Here is an 11,037-nt window from a genome sequence, read left to right on the forward strand (position 1 = left end):
AATAAATAAATCTTTTTTTTTAAATGAGTGAGCTGTATCTCAACTCCTTTTAGTTGAATATACTTTTCTAGCAATAACATTGGTTTTATATTGAATGTTACAATTTTCTTTACTAACCTAAATAGTGCTTTTATGTTGAAAGTTAAGATTGCAAGTCAGGCATTACAGCCCACTTGTATAATCCTAGTACATGGAGGCCGAAGGATCAGAAGTTTCTCCTCAGTCTTTTAAAGGCAAGCTGAGCTATTTGAAAAGCCCCCATTCCCACAAAAATAAAAAGTCATGCTTGCAGCAAGAAAATAATAAAAAAGTTGGGCTGGAGAGGTGGCTCAGTGGTTAAGAGCACTGACTGCTCTTCCAGAAGTTTTGAGTTCAATTCCCAGCAACCACATGGTGGCTCACAACTGTCTGTAATGGGATCTGATGCCCTCTTCTGGTGTGTCTGAAGACAGCTACAGTGTACTAATCATATACATAAGATGAATAATTCTTAAAAATTTTAAACTGTGAGCAAATTTCACTGTGGATTATTAGAAAATATTTATCTTTTTAATGTGTTGTTTTCAGCTCTGGAGGTGGAAGAGTAGATGTGTCCATGCGTCCCAGCGCTTGTCAATTTCTTATTTTTATAAACATATCTTATTAAGATCAAACATGAGTAATCAAAGTTGGATATGGCAGACACCACTAAACTCAGTACTCAAGAGGCTAAGGCAGGAAGATTCCTGCAAGTCTGAGGCCAACCTATTGTACATAGTGAGTCCAGGTATTACATGGCAAGACCCTGCTTCGAAGTAATTAATTAATATAGCATAAAAAGTATTCTAGGAAGTAATCAAGTTTTTTTTCTAACACACACACACACACACACACACACACACACACACACACACACATATATATATAAGTACACTGTAGCTGTTTTCAGACACACCAGAAGAAGGCATCAGATCCCATTACAGATGTTTGTAAGCCACCATGTGGTTGCTGGGAATTGAACTCAGGACCTCTGGAAGAGCAGTCAGTACTCTTAACTCCTGAGACATCTCTACAGCCTTCATGTTTATGAACCCAACATTGATGTGTAAGCCTCCTGAGCCTGGGATTACAGGCCTGTGCCATCAGTCTCTAAAGAGACAAACTGAAACATTCTACAGGTCACAATTCCTCAACAGAAAGAGATTCAACCTTAAAAAAAAAATCAAGTACTGACAAAAATATATTCATATAGTTTTATGCCAAAATGCTTTAAAAATTTATACCTGTATCTTTTTAAAAAAACAAATTGTAAGAAAAAATAAAGAAAGAGATTCAAACTCAAGTGTTAAAAACCAACCGAAAAAGGTAGGCTGTGATGTGGTACATATAAGTAACCCCAGCACTCATGAGGCCCAGGCAAAAGTATCTTGAGTTCAAGACGAAGCTGGAGTATGTGGTGAGATGATATCGGGATATCTGAGAAAACCAAAAGTAAACCAACCTAAACTGACAACATTAAAATAAAAGTCAAAAAAAAAAGAAAAAAAAGAAAAAAAAAAAAAAAAAAAAAGCTCAAAGGCCTCTGACGTGGCTGTTGAGGCCGTGTGCAAAAGCTCAGGTAACGTCACAAAGGCCCGCAAGGACTAGTTGCCATTTCCATCTAAGCCATCCTAGGGGGGTAGCCTCGGGCTTCCGTGGCAGCGGTGTGTGGGTCTGCTCACAGGAAGATCTCACCGCACCCATGAGCAGTAAAAGTTGCTTCAAGTGTGGACGCTGTGGCCACTGGGCCCGGGAGTGTCCTAAGGGAGGAACTCGAGGGCGAACAGCAAGAGGTCGTGTCAGAGGTCCCCAATGCAGCTCTGCCAGCCAGTCCGATGTCTGTTATCGCTGTGGAGAAACTGGTCACTACGCCAAGGACTGCGATCTCGTCCAGGACACCTGCTACAATTGCGGGAGAAGAGGCCATATTGCTAAAGACTGTACCCAGGCTAAGCGAGAGAGGGAACAGTGCTGTTACATCTGCAGCCGACCTGGTCACCTGGCTCGGGATTGCGATCGACAAGAAGAACAGAAATGCTACACTTGTGGTGAATTTGGGCACATCCAGAAAGACTGTACCCAAATCAAATGCTACAGATGTGGTGAGAATGGCCATATGGCGGGGAACTGCAGCAAAGCAAGCGAAATGAGCTGCTACCGCTGTGGCGAGTCTGGACACCTAGCCCGGGAATGCCCAATTGAGGCTACCGCTTAATACCCTCCCCTAACCCTCTCCTCTACTACTTAGTTAAGCTGTCTCTAACATTTCTTTACTAACCAAAATGATGATAGACGGAAGCTACTCCTATGCCATCATAATTACTATCTTAAAACGGGAAAAGACTTGGGGAGAGAGGAACCTGTCAAAATGTTATAATCAATATGCTGTTTGGTTGCCACGAGGAAATTCAGATAGGCCACAGCCATTTTGAATGGGACGCAATGGTCCTTTGAGTATGTTTCGTTTTGACACACTACATTAGAAATTGGTAGTGAAAAATCAGAACAAGTTTGGAACATCACCTTTGAATTTATTAACAAATAATATATGTGGGTGTGTCAGTCAGATAGAGGTAAACTGCCTTGAAGCAAAAGAATTAAAATGATAAGAAGAGAAACTACTTCCTTGGTGGCGTGGGCAAGAACGTTTTTGAGGAAGTAACATTTCTTCAGAGATTTTTAGAGCAAATAAAAGTGTTTCTGAAAATACTGATGACTTTGATAATTTTTTATATTTAGTTTTATTATATTGATAACTTTTAGATTATGTAAGTTTTGTCAGCTTGTTGGTTGGTTGGTTTAATTTTAAGAGATGTTTTGCGGTTGTTGTTTTTAAATCAATAGCTCATGCTACCCCAGATTTGACCTCCAAACTTCTATCCCTCCTTCTGTCTTAGCTTCCTAAGTGCCGAGATTACAGATGTGAACCACCACACCCAGCTCTGGTCTTGGTAACTTTTAAATAATATTGAAAGATATCTTAAGCCAGTGAAATGAAACCTGCCCCTGCTTAGTAGGTAAAGTTGTAAGCTTGACTACTTGTTTGGTTCTTGAGACCTGCATAAATTCCACAAAATTATTTTCTTACAGACACCTGTGCACACCACATACAAACTATTAGAAACAGAAACGAAAATAATGCTAATAAGAACCAAAATGTTTTCCTTTTTTTTTTCTTTTCTTTTTTTTTTTTTCTTTTGAAGACAGGATCTTTGCATGTAGGCCTGGCTTTCCTGGAGCATGCTATGCAGACCAGACTGAACTTGAGCTCACCGATCCTCCTGCTTCAGCCTTCTATGTGCTGGGATTGGAGTATGTGCTTTCATGTCTATCAGAAACTAGAAATTATAAACCTTTTACACTTCACACAGTGTTAGGAAAAAAAATAAAGAGAGTTGGGGGTGGGGCTCCATAGAGGTGGGGCAAGGCATGGGGGAAGGGAAATGCCTCAGTTGGATCCCTGCTGAGGCATCTCTTCCCCCTGAGGGACCAGCCACATGGTGTAGTATAGAACAGAATTTATTCAGAGCATGGGGAGGGGAGTTCACAGGGTAGTGGGGCACAGAAAGAGAAGAGAGGAGTAGAGAAGTATAGGCCGGCCATGAGCACATGGAAAGACAGGGGCAAAGGGAATGGGGAGAGGAGGGACAAAGGGGGTAAGGGCAAGTGGGCAAGAGAAGAGAGAGCAAGAGGGAGAGGAGGGGGCAAGCATCTCCCTTTATCGTGCCAGGTAACTGGCAGAGTACACTTGGCTGTTGTCAGGTAACTGTGGGGTAGGGCTTACAGAATCCCAACACAGTGTATATGCAATTATAAATTACAGACTACATACAATGTGTATGAATCATTTTGAGAAAGGTAGAAGCACCAAAAATCTTTTATTTGTTTCATATAACTTAAATGATTTATTTATTTTATATTTCATGGTTGTTTTACTTGAATGTATGTCTATGGTCCACATGCATGAGGTGTTCATGGAAGCCAGAAGAGGACATCAGATTCCCTAGGGCTGGAATTACAGGTATTTATGCGCTGCCGTGTATGTAGGGGTGGGATGGAAGGGATCGATCTGGTCCACAGGAAGAACAGCCAGTACTTATAAGCACTGAGCTGTCTTTCCGGCTCTATGCTTTTTAAACTATTTCTTTAAATTTGAATTATGAATATGCATGTAGTGTACATGAGTGTAGGTGCCTTCAGCATCCTGGAGCTGCCATTTGAAGGTAGTTTTGAAGTGCTCAATGTGGGTCTTTAGGAATGCCTTTCACAAGAAGAACCAAGCATCAGTAATAGCAAGAACCACCCCCCCCCATGGACAGTTAATTATAGCAACACAAAAGGGGATGTTGCAAAGGGCACCAGTCAGAAAACAATGAAGGAAACACCTCTTGTCAAACTTTGCCTATTACTGAGTTTATAACAAACAGATTAGTGAGCTTTTATAATTTTTTTGTTCTGTAAATCCAAGTGCTCAAGAAATGCAACTCATTTTACACTGGAAACCACATTCTTTTCTTTTGTAATCATTCTCATCTAAAAGACCCTTTCAACTCAACAGTGCCAGTCCAGTTCTGTGACCCTCTTGACTTCTAGAATTGACTTGTCACTTTGAGTTGTCTCAATAAGATAAATCTAGGCACAGTGACATAGTCCTTCCCCCAAAGAAGACAACTCAGTCTAATCTGTGAAAACTCATAAACTCCTACATCAGACAACACAAGCTGATTTAGTTGCCTCACTGGGCTTGACTGTAGCTAGGAAAAGAAGAAAAGAGAAGTGCGCTTCCCCCGTACCTAACCCGAGTCCTGGGAATCGAACCTAGGGCCTATACATCATTCCATGCATTATCTCTGAGCTGTGTGCTCATCCCTGAATTCTGCCTTTGCCTTTCTTTAAACTGGCTGGACGTTGATTTCTCCTGTGCTCAGGAAAAACAGATCTCACCTGTTATTAAAGCACATTCAAGAGACCTTGATTTCTTCACTTAGGTAATTCTTTCTACTCAGGGGAAGAACACCCTTATTTTGTCTTATCAGTGTTTCTATGCCAGAAGACTGAAAAGCAGGCTCACAAGCAGCTTATTTAGCCAGCACATTGCTTTACAGTGCTTGAATTCGACGGGGGGGGGGGGGGGGGGGGGGGGGAGTGGGTGGGTGCTGAGCCGGAAGCTTGCTGGAGAGTAGAGTGCTGTCTTAACATTCCTGAGAGCCCAGGTTTAGACCCCAGGTTTTAACATTCCTGAGGCTCTGGGGGAAGGCAGCCAAGGGGGATAAGGTGCTGCAGGACTGTAACCTCAATTCTTTGAACAGAAAATCAGTAGAGGCAGTAGGACCAGGAATTAAAGGCCAGCCTGGACTACACAGTGAGCTTTAGATTAGTCTGGGCTATGTGAGACCCTGTCATAAATAAACAAACAGCAAAAGAGAACATTTCTCAATAAAATATTTTTTGTTTCTCTGGAAAGAAGATTAGGAAGCTACAAGCGCATGCTCCCCTGAAGAAGCATGGAGCTGCAGGAGTGAACCACTCTTCTCTCACAGACAAATTTACAGACTACTCTAGTAATCCCTGCCCCTACGGCTGAACTGCAATATTCCAAGGATCTCAGACAACACTTAAAACATTTTACATCTGTGTAGTACTATTTCATTATTTTAAATCACATGTATTTTGATCATGTCCAACCCCCAGAATCCTCCAACCATTCTCCCAAGTCCATGTTTTCTTTTTCTTATTAATAATTCTTGTGTTCAATAAATGCCTTGTTTAGGATGCATGGGTGTGGGAGCATTCACTAGGGTATGGGTAACCTACCAGCAGCCATGACCCCAAAGAGAAATGACTCCCCCTCTCTCTGCAGTTAATCAAATAATCAACTGTCAACACCTACTCTTCTACAGATGGATTAGCAACAGCCTCTTCTTCCCTGACAGTATTTTGGTTGGTTTGATCTTGTATAAACAACCATAGCCACCTTGGGCTTATGTGTGCAACAGCCATTGATGAATAATTATGTATTTATTTTGAGAGAGAGAGAGAGAGAGAGAGAGAGAGAGAGAGAGAGAGAGAGAGAGAGAGAGAGAGAGAACAGTAAGAGTCCTATGGAGGCTAGATGAATCTTGTAATTGGTCCTCTTAGCATATTGGTCCTGTGGATTAAACTCAGGTCATCAATCTTGGTGGCAAGCACCTTTACCTACTGAACCATCTGATCATACACTTTCAATATTCTTTTAAACATTTACTTTATCTGTCTAATTCCTGCCTAGCCTGGAGATTGTTATATATCACCATCATTGTAATAGATGAAAACACAGGCCGAGGAGGTATTTTCATTGACATAATGTGCTATCGAAAACCCCTCCTTGGTGGTGTTGGATATGAACCCCAGGGCCTCATACAAGCTAGGAAGCACCCTATTATTGCCCCTTTAATGCAAGGTTTTAAAGACTCTATTTTCACACTTTAAGTCATCGTACTACACAACTTTAGATGGAAAAGGTTAGGTACAATTAAAACAATATAGAAAATAAGAACAATTTTGCCCACCAGCACTTCTTAGTAACTATCTAAAATGGGGGTGTCTGGGGGTGCTGGAGGCTATCGAAATGAGAGTCAAAAAAAGAGCAAAAGCTTCCAGGATGACAAATAACTTTAGGAATAGCTAGTACTTGAGAAGTGGAAGCAGGAGGACCATTTCTCATCCTCTTCTGGGCTGAGACTACCCCCCAACTCAGGTTCAAACAAAAAGCTAACAACAAAACAAAGCAGTGAATTAGCTTGAGCCCAAATGCAGGGAAAAAACAGGATATGCAGCTGCTGATCTGAGCTTAGGCAGTTAGCAAGTGTGGACCCCAGTAGGGAAACAGAGCCTTAGTTTTGCAGGTGAGAGACACTAAGGAGACTGGGGAGCTCACTTTGAAGTTGGGACTTGATTCTTAAGTAATGAGGGCATCTGCCCAGGCATACCTCCCTAAGCCTTTATCCATGGACTTCCTGCTGCAGAGGCAATGCTTTGTGGACTAGGGCCTGTCTGTATTCCTGTTGATTAGTTGCTCCCTCTCCCCTATTTTTTTTTTTTTGTCTATCTTAAACTAAATTTATGCTGTTTTGGAGGTTCAGGAAAGCAGCCATTGGAGGCACCACACACACACACACACACACACACACACACACACACACACACACACACCTATATGTATATACAGATGAGACACTCTTAACGATTTATTTATTATATATGAGTACACTGTAGCTGTTTTCAGACAGACCAGAAGAGGGCATCAGATCTCATTACAGATGGTTGTGAGCCACCATGTGGTTGCTGGGATTTCAGTTCAGGATCTCTAGAACCACTGATTCATCCTTCCAGCCCCAGGACACTCTTTTAAAGGCCCCTTTGGTTTTGCTACTGCTACTCTGTGTGTGTGTTGGGGGGGTGGTAGGGGGAGGCAAAGGTCTCCTGTCTTACTCTAAACTTTCTTCTGTGACAAATATGTGCCTACCTACTAGAAAGATCTGGTGGTTTGGGGAAAAAAAAAGGTGGTGTGGGGACAATCAGGCCCTACTTCCTGTCCCTGGGGACCCAAGTCCAGAGAGATGCAAGGACTGTGGGCTACAGGTAGCATTGGGCATTTCCAGATCCTCCTCTAGTCTGTAAATACCTGGAGGTGGGCTTTATTGGCTGCTTCTTGTTTGTCTTGTGCCTAGGTGGTATTAGAGCTCTATTGGACTCTCTATGGACCCAGACCAAGTCTTTCTGAGGCTGAGATGAAGCCACAGGACAGGAGGGATGATAGGTAAGCTGCAATTACACTCTCGGCTCCTTTGGGGGAGGTTCTTTATCTGTTTTTTCCACCCAAATCTGCATTTTAATTTGACAATCTGAGAACTTTTGGGAGAAGACCTGCCTGTCATAGTTGTTCCGAAAAGAGCTCGCTCTACCCCTACATCACATGGACACAGCCCCCTTCCCCAAACCAGGAACAAGGACAAATAGCACAGGATCAACAAGGCTTGGAATAGAGATGGGCTCTGGTCCATAGGGGAGTTGCCTGGGCTCCAAAGGCTGCTGGAATAGGAGGTAGTACAGAGAGATGTTAAAACCACTGTGCAGGCTATCACAAGGTCCAAATGTTTCTGTTCTTTACGGTTGTTTATAATAGTTGCCTGCCTCATTATACTCGGTAAGGCAGGCAATAGTTATAGCTAAAATGAAAATAGTACTAATTCCATGTGAGTGAAAGTCTCCCCTGTACCTCTGCAGGGCCTGGCCTGGTGTTTTGAATGAGCATGTCAGCTTTTGTATGATTATACTTTCCCTGCAGAGGCCAGGCCTGGGTTTTGGAAGGCCTTGTAAAGTGCTATATTTTGATCATTTTGAGAAGTAATACCAGTTAAGAAAACCCTTCCTCTCCTTTGTTTCTTGGTCATTAATTCTAAAATCCAAAGCTGTTTTGTACTGTCAGGATGATCTTAGCTCATCCAGATTCTAGAGAGAGAAGGGGGGGAGGGAGGAAGGGAGAAGGAGACACACTAACCTTATGTATGATAACCATAAGCTTTCACACTAGTAGAATAAATAATAAAAAACATTTTTTTTTTTTACTAAAATGCACTACAATTCCTCACCTGGACTTCTCCACCTAATTACTTTAACAATCTACCTGTGTCCTTTCAGGTCAGACACCCATTTTAACAAAGCACATGGGCGTGTTAATCATCTGAAGCCTGTTTGAAAAGTAGTAAATCCATAAGCACCTCAAGGCTGCCGGCACAAAGGTGAGATCACTAGACTATCAACTTTTAACATGGTCAGTTCCAGGTGCTCTAGAACGAGGTCCCTGAAAGTCTCTATTCACTGTCTTAACCCTGCAATCGCCTTGGATTGCAGGAAGAGCACAGATCACTTCATGAATAAATCACCCCCTAAGCAGAAGCAATCATTTCAAGGAAAGCACATTGTCCCCAAAATAATGGGGAGATAAGGACTTCTCCATGGCCACCTGGCAGAGTCAGAACGAATGTAATGATCAACCAGACCACAGCGTAGTCAAATCACAAATGGCCCAATGCTTCATTTCTGTCTTGCCAAAATGGCTATTCTCACTTTGTCACCATTATTTTTGCTTGTTTTCTTTGGACCAAGTGCTTAGACCTGACCTGTTAGAAACCCCAGAAGCAGCCTCCTAAGACTCTGCAGCTAGTGCATCCAGAAAAGGCCATTTCAAAATCTGGTCCTCTCGTATGGGTTTGTCAATTTCTTTTCATGATATTCTAAAGAAATCTAGACAGCAGAGGTGGACCCTGTTTTTTTGGCTCATACCCATAGAATGATAAGCCCTTTGTTGAGTAGGATGTAGTTTCATATTTCATAATCACAAATTCGTTTCCAACAGCTACCCGTTAGGAATAGCTGGAGCCATTGCACTCAAATTATTATGAGGAGTTAAGTTCAAACAAATGCAGTTGAAAGGAATTAGACAGTTAAAAATACTTGCACAACTTCTCCTGTGAAATGGAATCAGTGTTGTGGTTCTCTCTTACTGTTTGTTTGTTTATCTTGTTTTTGCCACAGGGTCTTGCTGGGTACCTTTCACTGGCCTGGAACCCCTATGTAGTTCAGAATGGCCTCTAACTCAAAAGCAATCCTCCTGTCTCAACCTCACTTTTACGTTTGGTACTGTGGGTGATTAAAGCAGGGCTTTTTGCAGGCTAGTCAAGTTCTATAACACCTCTGTTTCCTCACCTAAATTTGTAGTTTAATATGACCATTTCCCGGGATGTTGAGGAAGAAGACCTGCATGTATTTTGTATGTATTTATTTATTTTTGTTTGCTTGCTTTATTTTGTTTTTCTATTTTTGTTAGTTTGTTTTGATTTTTTTTTGTTTTTGTTTTGGTTTTGGTTTTTAGTTTTTTGAGACATGGTTTCTCTGTGTGGCTGTCCTGGAACTCACTCTATAGAACAGTCTGGCCTTGAACCTGCCTCTGTCTCTCAAGTGCTGGGCTGCTCACCCGGATTGAAGGCCTCTTGTAGCTCTAGATTACCTGGAACTGGAAACCTAGCTGAGCCTGTACTTAAACTTATGATCCTCCTGGCTCAGATCACGGGCATTTACTACCATCCCCAGCTTCCTTCTATATATTTACATCATTTATAGGTTACTTCTAATAATTAGTACATTGTAAATTCTATGTAAATGGTTGTTCTGCTATATTGCTTAGGAACAGTTACAAATTTTTGAAGTATCTGTGGTCAGTTCAGATGCAAGTTTCATTCAGGTGTTTTTAATTTGGTTGAATCTCTGGATGCAGAAACTAAGGATTCAGAAGGCCAGTTGCATGTGTTCATGAGATGTGAGGAATCTAAACTCCTAGTCCAGTCATTCGGAAAATACCAATTCTAACAGACAGCCTAGAACATCGGTTCTCAACCTGTGGAGAGTGACTTCTTCGACAAACCTCTATTTCCAAAAATGCTTATATCATGACTTATAAAGTAAAATTTTAGTTATAAAGTATCAATGAAAATAATTTTATGGTTGGGGGTTCAAAACCAAACTATCCAAACAAACAACCATATACTGCCTAGGTTACTAGAGCGAAAAAGGGCCTGGTGGCACATGCCTTTAATCCCAGCACTCAGGAGGCAGAGGCAGGTGGATCTCTGTGAGTTTGAGGCCAACCTGGCCCAGATAGTGAATTTCAGGACAGCTAGGGCTATACAGAGAGACCTTGTCTAAAAATAAAAAACAAAAACAAAAGAAAAACCAAAACAAACAAAAAAACCTTTGAGCTTTAATAAATGAATTTTGGCTCATGAGTTGTAACAAATGTACCTTAGTAGTAGAAATACTTAATAACAATAGAAAGGGTGAAAAGTGGTTGTTAAAACCTTCTATTCCATCTCTCATTTGTTAGGTAAATCTGAAGCATATAGCTGGGCCTCATAGAGCACATGTACAATTCCAGCAGGTGGGCTTTGGGGTTAGAGGTCAACCTGGACTATAAAGCAAAGA

General features: G+C 41.6%; 1 protein-coding gene across 1 annotated transcript; it reads left to right on the top strand.

The window, feature by feature from the left end:
* Positions 1 to 1,720: 1,720 nt before the first annotated feature.
* ZCCHC13 (zinc finger CCHC-type containing 13) lies at positions 1,721 to 2,233 on the top strand (the record flags this gene model as incomplete). The annotated part of the gene is made up of 1 exon (XM_080910939.1): positions 1,721 to 2,233. The coding sequence occupies one exon, from the start codon at positions 1,721 to 1,723 to the stop codon at positions 2,231 to 2,233; it is 513 nt and encodes a 170-aa protein (XP_080767065.1).
* Positions 2,234 to 11,037: the final 8,804 nt, after the last annotated feature.

The sequence above is a fragment of the Micromys minutus genome (assembly GCF_963924665.1).
Source record: "Micromys minutus genome assembly, chromosome: X".
NCBI lineage: Eukaryota > Metazoa > Chordata > Mammalia > Rodentia > Muridae > Micromys > Micromys minutus.